Source organism: Borostomias antarcticus, assembly GCF_949987555.1.
Source record: "Borostomias antarcticus genome assembly, chromosome: 24".
NCBI classification, from domain to species: domain Eukaryota; kingdom Metazoa; phylum Chordata; class Actinopteri; order Stomiiformes; family Stomiidae; genus Borostomias; species Borostomias antarcticus.
The window spans coordinates 10,274,847-10,293,612 of record NC_140257.1 but is presented as its reverse complement, the minus strand read 5'-3'; the positions used below and the strand labels follow the sequence as shown (position 1 = coordinate 10,293,612).

The following is an 18,766-nucleotide window of genomic DNA, read 5'->3' as shown; positions in this document are numbered from 1 at the left end:
TTGATGGACAAATTTAACCTGTTGATGATGTTGTATGGTTGCTGCCACAGCTTTTTATTATGCAGGGGATGAACATTGCTCTTCACAATGCAACTTTGAATTAGGAACATATAAATATCATCATAATAAATATCAATGTGGGTATTGAAACCCTTCATTAGTAAATGTTAAATTGTCTAATAAACGTTATAGCTTTGACAAGCTAGCCTACCTAACTATAAAGAACTGGATAACAATAGTGTGAATGCTGACTCAGCATTCACACTAAGTAGTGGGAATATCACAAGTTGCTGGCTAGCTTGCAAAAGCTAGCCCACCTAATTACATCTGGGCTCTTTGTGAAGATGCACATGCAGAGCTGCTCTCTCCGATGTTTCTGACATTAGACACAGAGGCTTTGTTGCAACTTAAAATAATGCTTCTGTCCCCCTCTGCTGGGATTGTCTTAGGTGGTGTTACAGACTTTGGACCTCATTTGGTTTCAGTAGTTCTTTCGTTGTTCCCCAAGCTTATGACTGATGCTCAGGACTACCTTTCTGATGCTATCAGAACATCAAAACAGGCTATGATATGACCCCATTGAAAGTAGGCTACTTGTGAACTGATTATTGGAAATGGACTTGCAGCTGCTTCAATGGGTCTCTCTGTTTAGGTAACCTGGAGAGACTGCGACCCATGGTGCTGGGAGAGCAGCGCCCTTGGAGAGAGACAGATTTCGTAGGTTGCTCTATTGTGCAACACGGCTTTTGTTGGCGAACTGAAAAGGACAGCAGAAAATACAAGAGAGCTGCGTCGCTATGGAAACCTCTGTTAAGATAGAAAATAAGGAATTTGTAATAGAGATGGACAAATGTTTTTGAGCCGAGAGCGGATCTTTTTTGGGTGGCTCTTTATGTAATACGAGGCTTATGTGAAACGAGTTTCCATGAAACCTTATGGGGTATCATTAAAACATGTAGAAAATAATGCTCCATATTAGGCTATTATAGATCTCTCTCTTTCTCTGTCTCTCTCTTCTCTCTCTCTCCCTCCCTCTCTCTATGTTCTGTACACACGTACACTGACAAGATGACTAGAATGTGTAGCTCCACCCGTTTCATGTTGGTTGATTACTGTTCTGCTAAATTTGTCTATATGTCCGTTATGCCAGCATCCGCCTACATAAACTGTCACTGGAGCTGATTCACACTAATAGAGAATGGAGTATAGATTATGGAGGGCATTGTTGAAGCTGCTGTTGTGGACTACAGCAGCCCCCAAACTGTTTACTGGATAGTCTAAGATGGAAAATTAAAAGAAACCTCAAACAGCAATCTTAACTCCCCCACTGATTAAACAAGGCACTCATCTGATCAAATTTTCCTAACTATATTATGATTAAGTATATCCTCATTGCAAATGCAATGATTGCTAGTCATGGTAATGGAATTTTTAAGCGATGCTGTGTATGTGTGTGCACGCGTGCCTGCGTGTGCGTGTGTGTGTGAGAGAGAGAGAGAGAGAGAGAGAGAGAGAAAGAAGTGAGGGGGTGTTTGCTGTGAGAGAGAGAGAGAGAGAGAGAGACAGAGAGAAAGAAGTGAGGGGGTGTTTGCTGTGAGAGAGAGAGAGAGAGAGAGAGAGAGAGAGAGAGAGACAGAGAGAAAGAAGTGATGGGGTGAATGCTGTGAGAGAGAGACAGAGAAGGATGTGTGTGTGTGTGTGTGTGTGAGAGAGAGAGAGAGAGAGAGAGACAGAGAGAAAGAGGTGAGGGGGTGTGTGCTGTGGTCCTTTTGATGAGGTGGTGTCTCACACCCAGCCCTTGTAGGAAGGGATGGGAGTGACAGGAATGAGTCTGGTTGCCAAATGAGGTGTCCTTCACACTGGAGTATGAAAGCCCCCCCCCCCCCCCCCCCCCCCCGAAAAGAGAGCAGCCTTAAGATATATTCCATGATCTATTTATAATTCCCATGTTTCTCTGATATTAGCACAATGGCCTGTTTTTGGGCAATATTTTAATGATGCAAGTGGGTCGTCATGAATGAAAACATACTTTTTAAGTTCATTGGTGTGCTGTGGGGCCGTATTAATGTGGGCACTGAGTATACTGTTCATGATGAAATACCTAGGTGAGAGGATCTGTTTTGAATAACTTTGAATAAATGTTTTTCATTGTTACCTGCTCTAATTGGTGAGGAGAGCACACGACAAGTTTTAGGCTTCAGGGACGGTTCTAAAGAATGGGAGATAACTATAATAAATCATAAATCTTGACTCTCTATATCAGACCCGTGAGTAGCCTACATTTAGTCTATTTATTTATTTATTTATAGGTGGTATTAATAGGCTACATATATAGGCCTATGCATTCCACATCGTTAGCACATTTACAGATTCTGATGTCCAAAAAACGTAATTCTCCCTGATTCAGACACTAAACAACGTGGAATGGTCTATAATGGATTTCATGCCATGTCCCCAGGCTGTTTAGAGAAACCGACCATTTTAAGAAAATGTTCATCATGTAGCCTAGGCTAAAATATATATTGCCATGGCAACGGAAATGTATTTCACCCATGTCTTATTCCCATTCTGATGGATTTTGAAATTGTTATAGCCTAGCCTAAATGCAGCAGGCGTGGGAGGGGGATGCGCAGGGCAAGCTTGTGCCTGAGCGCCTGATGCGTGTCTTGGTCATTTTGAACCAGCTAATAACATTGACATCGGCTAATGCGATAGTGCGCCTATCAAATCAAGATTGTTCTCTACAAACAATATCACAAACTCGATTCGTATAGGTCTACCGTAGTGGACTAAATGAATACGAGCCGTCCGCTTACGTTTAGAAACGGACGATGTGTTATCGCTTCGGATATCCATTCGCTGATTATACGCGGTTTGTCGATGCCTAAAGTTTGTGGAGACAAACGTTCGATCAATTTGTAAGAGTAAGATGAATCAGCTCAGAATATGTCAAAGAATGTACGCCTGTTAGAAAGTTTCAAGGGGAATCTCGATGGATCATTTACCTGTTGTTAGCTGAATTTATAGGCATTGTAGGCAATGTTCCTGGTGGTGCGCTCATTTTGAACTTGGGAGAAGAGCTGATCATCAGTGCGCTTTTTTCACCCATTCGAACAGATGGATATACAACGAGGTTAAACAGTTTACATTCGATGGATTATCATCTTATTTTTTATTTTGTGAAAGGCATTTCACGAAAATCTATTCGTTGATAGGACCGCGGTTTGAAATAGCCTATATTTTGACATGGAATGACATTGCAACTTTTCAGAAATCTTTACGTCCGAACAGGTCGGTTATTGCCAATGGATTGAAACATCTAAAACATTTAGCCAGTGTTATCATCGTTTTCCTCCATAGAATGGCTCGATTTGGAGACGAAGTCCCGAACACCATGGATTCCGGAGAAGGGGATGCAGAGCGCGGGGAGGATGGCCAGGACACGGCTTCAGGTGGGCTGTCAGGGTCGCTGAAACAAGCCAAAGCGCAGAGGGCTCGCACCATGGCTCTCTATAACCCGACCCCCCACCGGCAGAACTGCCTCACAGTCAACAGGTCGCTCTTCATATTCGCAGAGAACAATTTTATTCGGAAATACGCGAGAAGGTTCATAGAATGGCCATATCCTTTCCAACACATAGAAGTTCGAGTGTCCTAATTTAGGGACTACTTATTCATTGTCTATGACTCTTAAAATTCGTTTTGTATTTTCAGAGGGTGTTTTCATTAAGTAGCATTAATGTTAATTATACGAACTGCTCTTCCAAAAGCTGTATCTTCAAGCACCGTGGAAAGCATCTGTGGCCTAGAATGCGCAGCTGACCCCAACCATTTGGAATCAGGTTGTTGCCCAAACTTAATTTTCTTTATTCTATATTTGAGATCCATTTCTGTCTCTATTTTACTTATATAAGGACATAATGACTGTCGTCTTTTCCGGTGTATATGTGAGTTCAGTATTATGTTGCATTTTCTATCACCATAAAGGGTTGCACAGAACTGATTTAGACCAATCTAATTAATTTCAAATGTATCTAAGCTCAGTAGAGCACACCACTGTATTCTTCTCAGTGTCTGTGTTTGCTGTGAATTTGAGCTGCGCTCTCAGAGGCCAACAGGTCAGGCGTATGGCGATCTCCCAAAGTAGCTCTGCACACAGTGGGCGTGGGATGTAGGCAGGCGCATCTCTTCTCGCTAGCCTTTTCTTTGGAAAATGAACTCAGCCACGCGTAGGTGTCAGTTGCAGAGACAGTCGCTTTCAGTCTCTCACTTTTCTTTCAGTCTCTATGCTGGTTTGTGCAGAGGGAGAGCTGTAGCTCTAGTCTAAAATTCTAGTGCTAATTGCACCGTTCCTGTCACAGGTATAGTGGTGACTAAACAAGTGGGTATACTCTGACTAAAGAAGTGGGTATACTGTAGCAGAAATGTTAATGTTTTTACATTAGTGGTCGCTCTCTAGACCCACTCTGATACAGCTCACACTGGTCTCTACACAGGCCTCATGGCTGTGACTGGCAGGGCCCTGGGGTGATGGAATATTAGGAGGTGTAGTCTGGCCAGGTCACAGGGGCATGGCATCCTTTAGAAGACAGGCTACCGTGACTGACCGATACCAATGTAGAGCGGAAGTCTATTGGTCTCTGTTCAGTGTGATATTTCATTTCTCACTTTTTTCCGGTCGACTTTTGGCATGGGAACATTGAATTAGTCTGGCAATCTATGAAGTTCCATGTGAAGTGGCGAGAGCGTTCTCTAGATTAGCTATTTTTAACAGTGTTTGAGAGGGAGAGATGCAGACTCGCAAATGTGAGTCACTCCGGGTCCCAGAGGCCTCCATCACAGCTCTCCACAGTGAATTAATGACACTATATTTTACTCAAGTCTAGAAATTAATAATGAAGGGAAAAAGTGTGGAGACTCATGATTGCAAAGAAAAACACACATACACACACACCCCCCCCCCCACACACACACACACACACACACACATGCACACATACACATGCACACACACACACACACACACACACTCAAGGGGCATACTGTATAATAGTTACGAATGCTTTAAAAGCCCTGATAATGTGAGTCATTTCAGTAGCTGCCATGGTAGGAGGGAGGGAGGGCTCTTTCACTGGGTTCTTCCTGAAATCCTAAATCTCTACTGTCTTTAGAGTGTTGAGTTCAAGGTTGTTTTGGCCACACCAGGACAACAGATGGTCAATCTCCCACCTGTACGCGGACTCAGAGATGAGCCTAATGAGGGTGGTGTCATCTGCAAACTTCAGGAGCTGGACGGACTGATGACTGGAGGTGCAGTTGTTTATGTACAGGGAGAAGAGTAGAGGGGAAAGGACGCAGCCTTGGTTGAAAGCGATGCTGATGGTCCTGGATTCAGAGGCCTGTTTTCCCAGCTTCACACGCTGCTGTACCTGGGAGAGCTTCATTCCATACTCATTCCACTTTCATGCTAACGTTGTCATTGATATGATCATCTTTAGGTGTCACATGGTTTTGTGTGCGTACTGTATACTGTGTGTATGTGAATGAAGCTCTTTCCTTGACTCCGGCCCTTACGCCGTTTGAGTACATGATCCTCGCCACCATCACGGCCAACTGCATCGTTCTAGCTCTGGAGCAACATCTACCTGGAGAGGACAAGACCCCTATGGCCAAAAGACTGGTGAGAAGAACCAGTCCTCCCCCGAACAAACATATACATGCAGTACACAGGCCCATGCACACACACACACACACACACACACGCACGCACACACACACACAATGACCCTGGATAGGGTTAGTTGATTACTACTCAAATGTTTATCAATCGTTAGTTAAGCGTCTACAGACCATCTTGAAGGGGCCCCTCAAAATAAAAGTGCTATTGATGATGCATATCTATGAGTCTGTCCGATACTGTGCACAACTGCACGTGTGTGTGTGTGTGTGTGTGTGTGTGTGTGTGTGTGGTTGTGTGTGTGTGTGTGTGTGTGTGTGTGTGTGCACCCTCACAGGAGAAGACGGAGCCCTACTTCATTGGGATCTTCTGCTTCGAGGCGGGCATCAAGCTGGTGGCCCTGGGCTTTGTGTTCCACAAAGGCTCCTACCTGAGGAATGGCTGGAACGTCATGGACTTCATCGTGGTGCTCAGCGGGTGAGTCACAGACCCCCCTTCCCGTCTCCCTGACCTCTGAGGTTGGAGGCTGGGTTCTTCCCAGCTACTGATGGGATCCGCCTGCAAATGCACTGCCATGGCTGTCCTTGTTACTTTGCATGGTGTTGGAAGTGGAAGTTGTTATCATCTCCTTTAGGTTAGGATGGCTGGGTGGAATTCCTATTGTCAATCCTTAGACACATGGTATGTAGCCATTCCATGCATCTGAAGGGCTAAGGTTGTATATTTGATACTTAAATGTCTGACGTTGATAGTTAACGTGTCAGTGGGAGCTATGCTATTACAGTGCTTTGGGCTTCCACAGCCGTGGTTACCTGCTCTTGACATGGTTTGTCTGAGGACCAGCATGTGTCACACTCACATCTCATACAGTCACTGGAGGAAGTGTGTGTGCGTGTGTGTGTGTGTGTGTGTGTGTGTGTGTGTGTGTTTGCCTGCGTGCGTGCTGTGTGTGTGTGTGTGTGTGTGTGTGTGTTTGCCTGCGTGCGTGCATGCGTGTGTGTGTGGTTTTGCAGCCAGTGAAGTGGTGGGTGGGTAAGTGGATTGGCAGTCGTGTCTAAAACCTGTTTCATTTTGCCTCCAGGACCTCTGTGAATTAAATGTAGAGGGAGGTCTGAAGCGTAGATGCTCGAGGAGAGAGAGACAGAGAGAGAGAGAGATAGGAAAATGGAGAGGTAGAGTGATACAGAAAGACAGACAAAAAGACTGAGGTTGACACTGTTCTTGTGTTCCTCGCAGGGCGGAATTAATTTATGCACATGTTTGCACACCGTTCTCTTTTTCATCGACCATGAAGTAAACATTATTGCCATGGGTCGGTGGCATATGGGGAAGTGTTCGCATGGCTATTCAGGGAAGAAGATATAGCTTTTGGCGTGTTGACTTCTCATCTCACCCTGACACCCACATCCTTTTCTCGTCACTCTCTCGCGCCGAATGCTGTTACATAAAAGAAACACCATCATGTTTACAGAATATTCCAGAACAGGTCCAAACGGAACAGCTGTTCCAGCTCTGTGTGACAGCTCTCCTTGGCTCTCGTGGGGTCAGAATGTGAACTGAGGTCAGAATGTGACCTCAATTGAACAAGGATGTCACCGACAGAGGAATGAATGTGGGAGGGCAGGATCAGCAGGTAGATGCCCCTGTCAAATAAAAGTTACCACGCGCTCAGACATTCTCAGATCCTCTGGCAGGGTGTTCCAAAGGCTCGGGGCATAAGAACTGAAGGCTGCCTCCCCATGCCTCTTAGTACTGCCTCTCGGAACCATTAAAAGCTCAGTGCCTGAGGACCTGAGAGACCTACACTGTACTAAGTGTATATTTTAAAAGGCATGTCTACCATGTATTTAGGTACATGCTTATTAATGGATTTATAGACTAATAAAATAATATTAAAATCTATTCTAAAACTGACAGGTAACCAGTGTAGTGATTTTAAAACTGGTGTGATGTGAACTCTCCTTCTGGTCTTTGTAAGAACATGTGCTGTAGCATTTTAAATCAGTTGAAGTTGACTAATCACTTTTTTCGGTAGGCCAGACAGGAGAGCGTTACAATAATCCAACCTGCTAGTGATAAAAGCATGCATTCGTCTTTCATTATCAGTCTGGGAGAGGAAAGGTGTTTCTTTGGTGATAATATTAGGTCCTTGTTACATTCTTTATATGGGCCTCAAATCTAAGATCTAAGTTTCTTGCCCGTATTCAGTGACTGTTTTTAAGTGCACTAATAGTCTCTCTCTTTCACCTTTTTCACCAGTGATCAATACTTCAGTTTTGTTGTGGTTTAACCTGAAGAAGTTCTGTGACATCCATACATTTATGCAGCAATACATTCTATCAAATGGTCAACTGAGCTGTAGTCGAGGGGTGTCACAGAAATTAAGAGCTGGGTGTTATCAGCATAGATAGCTAATGTTGTTCCTTCTCATGAAATCATGTAGGAGTAACATGTACAGACAGAAAAGTAAGGGGCCTAGAATTGATCCTTGTGGGACGGCACATGTGGTCACCAAGGGCCATGAAATCTCTCAGCCAGTTAAATAAGTCCTGAACCAGTCAAGGACTGGACCGGAGAGGCCGACCTAGTTCTCAAGTCTTCTAACAAGGATATTATGATTTACTGTGTCAAACGCTGCACTCAGATTCTGAGGTCATTGACAACCTTGACCAGCGCCGTCTCTGTGCTATGATGGCGGTGAAAAGCTGACTGAAAAATGTCCAGGATACAATTTTCAGCTAGGAAATCATTTAGCTGATTGAATACAACACAGCAGCCATCTCAAATTGTTTTCAGACTGATTTAGCATGCAATCTCTGGGGTGGGAGGAGCCAGGGGCCCCAGATGGTGAGGCGAAAGGCTGGTCCACTGCCCCTAGCAGTCCAAAGCCCAATAATTTTACAGTTCCTAGAGAAGTGTGCTGTTGTCTGATGAAGATATGAGTCACCTTGTGTAGTCTGTTGTGAGCGTTCAGCAAGGATTCATGTAGTGATGTAGTGCATGTGGTATGAGGTGGATCACAGAGTCGCTGTCCCTCTATTGAACATTAGCATGAAACATTAGCTGGTGACAGTGTGTGTGTGTGTGTGTGTGTGTGTGTGTGTGTGTGTGTGTGCATGTGCATGTGTGTGTGTGTGTGTGCGTGTGTGGGAATGGGACCTCAATGCACCGTAGCTGAGCAGGACTTCTAGGTCATGTTGGGACCTCAGAGAATCGCAACAGTTTTATTTTAGAGTTTCATTCTCTGACTAGAGCTAAAACTAGGAGATGTAACCTTACATGCACTTTCCACTTTGTCAGTCATACTCTAGATTCACAAGTCAGTCTCGCAACGCTGCGCTTAACTAGAGACTGAAGACAGTCATCCAGATTTCGTTGCTAAAAGTGGGTGGAAACTATTTGAGAGGTTTTCGCCACCATTCTAGCGATGATTTTCAATGGAGATGTCTCTAGACTTTCGGAGGTGGAGATCTCTGTCTGGTATCGCAAGACTAGTCTCTGTCATATTTTTTGTATTCTATGTGTAACATGCTAATGATAAACTAAAGATGTTGCTTGGCAATGCTCCCTGTCTTTAAAGCTCAATGAGATAACTTTTTTTATAGTTCAGTATTTGCCTTTACTTGCTATTAGTTTATGAATTGGCCTTAGCAAGACCCCAAAAATCGTTTTCGTGACATGAGACTGCATGAGACCCTGTGAATTTATTATTTTAGAATTTCGGTTTACTGGCTAGTACACTGGCGGGAAATCTTGTGGTGGAAGCGGAAGTGACGCGTTTTGCGTGTCACGATATCAGGAAGACAACAAGCACCCCGCAAATTTATCTACATGCACATAAAAGAAAGAAGACCGGTATTTACCTGCATTGAAGCCATCCTTCCAGAAAGTCAATTGAAGTAGCAACAATCTTCCAAAATCCAGTCTGCTCCACGTATGTTTGTTATCTTTTTTTTTCCGTCATTAAAGTGAGTGAGTGGGGAATTGTGGGAGGTGTGGTTCTTAAAACGCATTGCCGATCTTATCACAACCAGAGGGGCCGCCAAAGTGCTGAGATATCTTGTGTAGCTTTAAGAGCTAGGAGGGTTTGCAGAGTGTAGCCTTTTAGCTCCAAACGATTATCAAACATTCTAACTAGCACTTTTGAGAAAGTCTGATAATTGCTCTACCACCGTTTTGGTCATACGTAGAGCAATTATCAGACTTTCTCAAAAGTGCTAGTTTTGTCAGCGTTTTGATCTGAACCATTGTATATGATCATAAGTAACCTTAAAACAGGGCTAAACATGCATTTTCCCTTTACTACTCCTTTAAAACAGCGCTAAACATGATTTTCCCCTTTACTACTCCTTTAATCAACGTTTGGGAAAAAGTTCATTGGAGTTGAATGAGGTGTGTCAGTAACCTGATATCAGACAGAGTTGTCAAGTCGTTACACTCCGTTGGACAGTTTCGGAATCAGTCAACGTCGATGGAGTGGGCGGATTTGCAGCTCCGGACCTAGGCTAATGTGTCCGTGCTGAGTTAACGACAGGTACTATATTACAGATACTTATATAGAGAGTTAATTATAGACCAGAAATATTAGACTATATTACAGTAAACAAGGTCATTATGGCTCTAAATCAAACTCCCCCCGTACAATTCAAATTTTATGAAGGGAGAAGAGAGAGAGAAAATGGTCAGTTCTGAGGCCCAGATCCTCCTGGCCACCCTGCTGTAGGTGTACATCAGCTCAGACTCTGTATCTGGAACTTGTGTCTCATGACCTGGTTTTCTCCTCTCCTCTGACACAATTTTCCGGCGGCACACATGTTGTCCTTCTCACAGTCGACACAGAGGAAGTAAGTCAAACTTAGTAGAAGAGAAAAAAAAAGCACACACGTGTCACGGAGGCCGACTGGGAATGGAAACAAGGCCACTAGGCCAGTGCTGGCGGCTCTCATTCCCTTTTGAAATTAATGAATTGCTGGGAGGTAATCTATAGGGACGTGGAGCTCAATTAAGACTGATTAATCTGACGGAGGAGTGTTTGGTGAAAAGACACAGACGGCACCATTGACCAACCAGTACAAAATCCAATTTGATTCTCCAGGATTCCGAAGATGGACAATTATAACCCAAGTTACAAGTTTGGCACTGGTGGATTGGATGTCTTTGATTAGCATCCATCAAATTGTTTCCCAGCACATACACATCTGGATATACTGTAACAAGCCGTTAGGCTGCACACCCCTTTCACCTTTTCCACATTTTACTACATTGCAGACTTATTCTACAGTCGATTGAGGTCATTTTTTTTGTCTCAAAATTCTACACAAAATAGCCCATAATGACAAAATGAAAACAGATTTTTTGACACTTGTGCTAATTTATAAAAAATCCAAAATGTAAAATATCATATGTACACAAGTATGCACACCCTTTGATATGACACCCAAAACTGAGCTGAGCTGCATTTTGTTTCCACTGATACTGCTTCAGATGTTTCTAGAACTTAGTTAGAGTCCACCTGTGGTAAATTCAATTGATTGGACATAATTGGGGATTGCCAGCACTTGGTCCCACAGTTGACAGTGCATGTCAGAGCAAACTCCAAGCCATGGATTCAAAGGAATTATCAGCACACCTCATAAACAGGATTGTGTCAATGCATAGATCTGTAGAAAAAAAAAAATCTGCAGCTTTACAGTTCCCAAAGAGCACAGTGGCCACCCTCATTCGTAAATGGAAGAAGTCTGGAACCACTAAGGCTCTTCTTAGAACTGGCCACCCAGCTATACTGAGCAATCGAGGAAGACAGGCCTTGGCCAGGGAGGTGGGTAGGAACCCGAGGGTCACTCTGACAGAGCTCCAGCGTATCCTTGTGGAGATGGGAGAACCATCTACCAAGTGTCACGTCTGGAGGAAACCAGGCACTGCTCTTCACCGGGCTTAAACCATCCCTACAGTGAAGCATGGCGGTGGCAGCATCATGAGGCGGGGATATTTTTCAGCAGCGGGAACAGGGCGACTAGTCCTGATAGAGGGAAATATGAATGCAGCGAAGTACATCAAGATCCTTGAAGAAAACTTGCTCCAGAGCGTTCTAGACCTCAGACTGGGGCGAAGGTTCACTTTCCAAAAAGACAATGACCTTAAGCCCAAGATAACAAAGGAGCGGCTTCAGGACAAGTCTGTGAATTTCTTTGAGTGGCCCAGCCAGAGCCCAGACTTGAACCCAATTGAACATCTCTGGAGAGACCTGAAAATGGTTGTGCACGATGCTCCCCATCCAACTTGATGGAGCTGGAGAGGATCTGCAGAGAAGAATGGGAGAAACTGCCCAAAAATAGGTGTGCCAAGCTTGTAGTGTCATACCCAAGAAGACTTGTGGCCGTAATTGCTGCCAAAGGTGCTTCAACAAAGTACTGAGTACTGTAGATTGATAAGAATTAAAAAACAAAAAAACAAAAAAAAATCTATTTTGGAATAAGGCTGTAACATATCAAAATGTGGAAAAAGTGAAGGGGTGTGCAGACTTTCCGGCTTGACTGTACACCTGTTATTCCAATTATGGACCCACAGGTTCACGCTGTATGGGGCCTATTACCAGTGAAAATAAGATTTTCACACGGTTTATTTGAACCTGAGCCCACTGTGCACAGAATTTGTGTGTGTGTGTGTGTGTGTGTGTTGTGAAACCCCAGGTAAGGACAGTTGGATGGAGCACAATAAAACACAGTCCAGTCAATGGCTCTTACGTGCCATGGCGCATTAATTCCAAAAATCTCAACAGAAAATATGAAAGGTTAACAGAAAAGTTATATGTTGGGCCTGCGGGGCTCTGGGTCGTCCGGCGGAGAACCACATAGCGGTAGGTCAGGGCGAAAGCTTCGGCCTCTGTGGGTGTGAGGAAAAACAACGTAAATGATCCTCCAAACAACCAGGCCAGGTCCAGCCTGGCTTATGTGCGTGGCTGGCTTGTTTCTGTTCAGGACTGGTAGGACGGAAGCCAGTCATGCCACTGAAATAGCTGTGAATTGAAATGACATGAAATAATATCTGATAAATTAAGATAGGTCTTGACGCCTGTACACATCAGTTCAAATGATTCCAATGCTAATCCAGCACAATAAGAGTGGGATAGCCAGTTAGCTCATGAGCTCACAACAACTAGCAGCAGCTTCCATAACATTAATGGTAGCCGTCAGTGGCTAAAGCAGTTACACTGATGTTAACATAAAGTCATCCCCACTTGGTCTTGAACCCCGGTCTCCCGGGTGGGAGTCAATGCTCTCACCACTACTCTCCTTGTGCAGTGGAGATCGAGGGGTTGGTTTTGGTGTCCTTCTTCCAGTTCCTAGTGTGGGTTGGGGCTAAAATAAGGGTTGGGGTTGGGACAGGAGGCAGCATCTCCTCCGTTCGCCACGCGGCCTTGATTGGATGTTTGGTTGCAACTCCCTCTGATAGAGTGTGACACTTTGCTAAAAATGCTGCAGTTTAGCCGGGATGAATAATTGATCTGGGTGGGTGCTCTGAATGATTCATGTGTGTGCGTGTGTGTGTGTGCACGTGTGTGTGTGTGTGTGTGTGTGTGTTCGTGCGTGCGTGCATGTGTGTGGGAGTAGCAGATGACCTGTACAGTACACTGTACTCACTCACTGGGTCACAGCGTGTCCTCTCCATCCACCCCTTTGATCTCCTCTCATGTCCCTTTCAACTTTCCCTCCAATCTGGAACTCCGAGAATACTTATAATAATATAATAAGATCAATTGACAGTACACTTACTGTAGCTGTAGAACTTTTGGACCTTGAGGGCATTTTCCAAATGCTTTTACATCAGGGTTTCAGTGGTCTTGTCTCTAATCTCGCACTTGTAATTGAACTGGATAAACAATGGATTATGGTCCCTTGTGAATAGTCATTGGGAAAACAAAGGCCCAGCTATTAATTCAGTCACTAATAATGAACGAATGCCTCTCCTTTTATAATCCCTTCGGAACCATGCTATACTAAGCCAGTGTTTAGCTTGCAGACAGAGGTTATTCAGATGACAAATGGAAGGGATGTCTTACTGGCATACCATTAGGTTGATATGGGAGTTTGAATGAGTAGATTAGCTTTTCAACTCCTGATGCATGAAGTTACCAGCTCAACACTAGTAGCCTAATCAGCCTGTAACTGAAGGGACAGTGAATGGGTTTGCTCGAGAACACAAAAATAGCCCACAGCCTGTGTTTTATTTGTCCAGCATCCTGTGAGCAAGCTAGGAACCTGTCATGAACAGCCAGACATTGTGCTGTAGTACTGCTTTTGTTTAAGCTGTCATTTGCTCTCATATACGGTAGAATAATCCGGAAATTGCAGCAACATGATGTTGAGCACTATCCTCTCTATCCTCTCTCTATCCCCCCCCCCCCTCCCTCGCCCCTCCCTCTTTCTCTGTCTCTCCAGTGTGTTCAGTGTAGGTGGAAACGTGTGGGTGAGGCTGCATTCTGTTCACATAATGAATTCAGCCTCTTAAAAGTCCATTTGTACAATAACAACACCACAATGCTACACTTTGAGCTGAGGAAAGCGGAATAGCTGCAGTGACACAGCATGGAGGCAGCATATGGACTATAAACTAATTACAGTAGCTCGATGGTACTCAGTGCAGATTTGGTATAATGTATCATTCATTCAAGCTACTAAATGTACATTAATAGTGAGTGATAGTTTCTGAGAGAAACCGCGATGGTTTCTGAAAAGAATCATCCAAGGAATATTCTATTGACATAGAATCACTTTTTACCTGATAATCAACCAATCAAACCCTGGTAATATTGTCTTGTTCTTTCACAGAAGGGGCTCACCAGTTTGGAACACAGCCAGATACCGGTTACTAGTGAACAGGGTCTGGAGAGATTCTCAGCTCAAACCAGAATGCAGCCTTTTGTTCACTGTGTCCGATGGCTACAGACTCCCACACATGCTCCACGCTCTCTCTGCTTTCTCTCATTCTCTCGCTCTGCTCTCTCTCTGCTTTCTCTCTCTCTGCTCGGTCTCTCTCTCTCTGCTTAATATTTTTGCGTGGGCTCCCACTTGAGCTACTGCCATGTGCATTCTGCCCCCCCCCCCCCGCCCACACACACACCCTCTCCTTCTCCCACTCCTCCTAGCTCCCTCCACACATGTATGTGTTTGTGTGCGCTGATCCCTTAGTATGTGTTTTGAACGCATCCATTAGTCCACTAGATTACCATCAAATATTAAACGATGTTTCAAATAATCAGTGATGTTTACAGTTCTGTGGTTTCACAATGGGATGTTTCTCACAGTGGAAAGATATTGTTCACTTCACTCCTGTTGGATTGTTTATGTGCATAGGCGGTGGGCTGTCAATATGTGTGTGGGTGGATGTGAGTGGAGATATGCCTGTAAGGTGTCCGTGCTGTACTCTAGGGGTACTCTCACATACTGTACTCTCTAAATCGTACTGAATGATAGTGGCTTTCTGTAAAATGGTAACCTTTGGATGTGGAAAGTGGTCAGAATAATTAATTTTACTTCACTGAATTTCTAGGGCGTTAAATTGAGTCTTAAAAATTTAAATCAATAAATATAAATATAAATCCTCTGTCTGTCTGTCTGTCTGTCACTGTTTAATTATCAAAGTGACTCTAATCGGGTCTTAGTCTGACTGACAGTTGTAGAATCTGAAGGAAGTATACCAAGAGAACATGTAAATATTTGCATTTCTGGTCTACGTATACCATTGGTACAGTGTATGCCTGCTTGCATAGGCGATTTTACCCTCTGAGAGTAGAGGGGGCAACATTTTGACGTGAGAAAAAAACGAAAACAGTTCTGCCGTCTCGTTCCATCTATTTACAAAGAATACCAGTTGTGAACAGTATGCTAATAAGAAATCTGTATGACAATTCAATATGTACAACGCATCAAACTTCATCTAGACACCACGAGCATGTCAATATGACTTTATGACCGAGCACTAGGCCATTATACCCAACATCACAACATCAAACTGCAACTGCCTGCTGGTGCTAGCTTCCTCGCCGATGGTGATGTTGCTAGTGCTAGTGCTAGCTTCGATAGCCTCTGCATTCGATTGCACCTGCTGCGCTGTCATTTCGAGTGGTAGCTTCTTCATTAGCATTGCCAGATTTTATTTTATTTTATGAAGAAGTGGTCAATTGTTTTATAGCTCTTTTTGCCATTATGAGCAGGTTGGCTAGTTGTAGCTTGTTGAGCACTGAGCAGTACAGTCAGATCTCATTTTTTTCGACGGACGAGTTGTGCCATTAGTGGATAATGAATATATATATATTTTTAAAGGTAGCCTAGTTTAAGTAATAAATACACTTTTAAAATGAATGCTGATCTAACACAAACTGGTACAAACCACAATTATGTATTTAATAATTGTGTTAATTAGTAAAAATAAAAAAAAATAAAAAAAAATGTTTTTTTTTTTTTTTTTTTTAAGAATCTGAGCAGAGTTGGGCTGTCCAATCAGGGGGGGCACTTGCCCCCCCTGCCCCCCCTATAAAATCGCCAATGCCTGCTTGTGTGTGTGTGTGTGTGTGTGTTTGGGGTGGGGGTTGTGTGCGTGTTTGTGTCTTTGTCTACAGGATCCTGGCCACTGCTGGGGCTCATATGAACATCCAAGTGGACCTTCGCACCCTGAGGGCAGTCAGAGTCCTGAGGCCCCTCAAACTAGTCTCTGGGATCCCCAGTGAGTGATCCACCGACCTCCCACCAGCACGACACGGTCTCATTATCTTCTAACCATGTCTGCCAGGGGCACATCCATATCCCTGATGATAGTATTCTGTGTGTGTGTGTGTGTGTGTGCGTGTGTTTGTGTGTGTGTGTGTGTGTGTGTGTGTGTGTCCAGGCCTGCAGATTGTTCTGAAGTCCATCATGAAGGCCATGGTGCCTCTGCTTCAGATCGGTCTGCTCCTGTTCTTTGCCATCCTAATGTTCGCTATCATCGGCCTGGAATTCTACAGCGGGAAGCTGCATCACACCTGCGTGCCCTCAGCTGACATCCTGGGTATGGACTTACCTTACCCTCCATACACCCACACCCAACTGTTTTCCCCAACAGCTCAACTCCTTAATCTTTCTACCACCGTGTGCCTCTTCCTTCTCTCTCTAGCAGAATCTTAAAGTTGTTTGATCATCATGCTTTTATTTTTATGTTTATGTAAATATGTTTTTGGCCTGATGAACACAATATCTCAAGAAAGGCTTAACGGAATTTGTTCATATTTTGGTAAAATGTCCAGTTGGACTCAAGGATTAACTGATTACATTGTGGGCGTCAAAGGTCAAGGTTCACTGACCTCACAAAAGGTGTTTTGGCCTGCTGAACACGATATCTCAAGAACGGCTTGACAGAATTTGTACATATTTGGCCAAAATGTCCAGTTGGACTTAATTAGATTAATTGGATTTTGGTATTCAAATGACAAAGGTCAAGGTCACCATGACATCACAAAAGGCACTTTTGAACGCTAATGCTAGCTAACGATAATGCTAGCTAGCGTAAGCTAGCTAACACTAATTCTAACACTAATGCTAGCTTTAGCTAGCTAGCATTAGTGTTAGCATTAGCATTATAGTTAGCATTAGCGTTAGCTAGCTAGCATTAGCGTTAGGGTTAGGTTAGCAGTTAGTTAGGGTTAGGGTTAGTTAGGTTAACTGCAACTTGCATTGTTGGGTGGAGGCATTTCTTTTGCTACTAGGTTTTTCTAGTTTTTATTTACCACACAACTCCCATTTTCACTGATGTTACTTAAAGGACCATACCGGTCTAAATATGATTTGATCTCCATAAACAAGTCACCCAACGTATATCACATTACCGCAATACATTTTCCAAAAAAAAAGCTTACATTAAATTAATTTTGAATTTTCGCGTTTTACTTACATTTGAAAATTTAATGTGATGGCTTCAAAACATATTTTTTTAAATTGTTCCCTCGTTGTGCTGACACACTTGTCCATATCAGATTCAAATAATTTTCCAGTTTTTATATTTTATTATTTTCGTTTGAATCCGTTGAACTCCTGCGCCATATTCTCTAATCCATTTACGCTAGATTTTCTACCCAGCGTCCCTAGCAACGACTACTATGTCAACAGGAAGAAGACAGGAGTAGGCTACTACGAGTCTGAAAATAAATCTTTTAATGTAAGTTTTTTTTCGGAAAACGTATTGCGGGAATGTGATATACTTAGGGTGACTAGCTAAAAGAGATCAAATCATATTTAGACCGGCAGTCTCCTTTAAGTCTTTCATCGCCCGCCAGCAAAGGCTGGCTAATTTCTGTGTACAAGGGTTTGATAGATTGTGATATCAGCGAGGAGAAAGGTAGGCTATCATTAAAGCGGGCGCAGCCGGCAGGGATGCTGGTCTACCTTTAATTAGCTGTCAACCAAGCCTGTAATCAAACAGACCCACGGTGGTGTTTAATCCTTTCTGTGACAACAAACTAACAAAGTGGCTTAGAGAAAAGCTGCACACCCCGACAGTGAAATGTAGACTTTTCTAGATCAGAATCAGATTTTATTTAGCCAAGGAATTTGCCTTGGTTTGTTGGTGCATGACAATAAACATCTCAATGAGACCCCTTTTCCTGGTTAAATTCAGGTTCAATAAATTCAAACGTGCAGGAACAAGACAGGACATTACAAAATACAATAACGAAGTGACACAATACAATAGGCTATACAATCTACAAAAATGTACAATTAGACAGTGTCAGTGGGGGTCTCGTGCCTCATTGATGAGGCCAGCTGCAGCTGAAAAGAAACTGTTTTTGTGCCTTGAGGTTTTGGTACTGATGGACCACAGCCTCCTTCTGGAGGGGAGTGGTTTGAAGAGTTTGAGAACAGGGTGGGAGGGGTCGGCCCCAATCTTTCCCGTCTGCTTCAGGGCTCTTCTGGTCAACTTACATTCTGTATTCTTATAATTCCCACAAGTAGGGGTTTTCCTACATATTGTCTAGTTTCCAAGCATACCAAACCAGTAGGTGGAGGTTCACTGTGACCCTCCATTTTGAAACAATTCCTGTTAGTCTTTGACACCCCTGTC

The 18,766-nt window shown here is 43.6% G+C and overlaps 1 protein-coding gene across 1 annotated transcript in view; it reads left to right on the top strand.

Moving 5' to 3' along the window:
• LOC311325512 (voltage-dependent R-type calcium channel subunit alpha-1E-like) overlaps positions 1-18,766 on the top strand; it is a gene marked incomplete at its 3' end in the record, with an annotated part of 55,784 nt that overhangs the window by 8,971 nt on the left and 28,047 nt on the right. Inside the window, exons 2-6 of the mRNA XM_084458226.1 lie at positions 3,361-3,634; positions 5,585-5,680; positions 6,015-6,154; positions 16,296-16,399; positions 16,562-16,720. Coding sequence (XP_084314352.1) covers positions 3,362-3,634; positions 5,585-5,680; positions 6,015-6,154; positions 16,296-16,399; positions 16,562-16,720 — 772 coding nt within the window. The 5' untranslated portion in view covers position 3,361. The remainder of the gene's footprint in view (positions 1-3,360; positions 3,635-5,584; positions 5,681-6,014; positions 6,155-16,295; positions 16,400-16,561; positions 16,721-18,766) is intronic.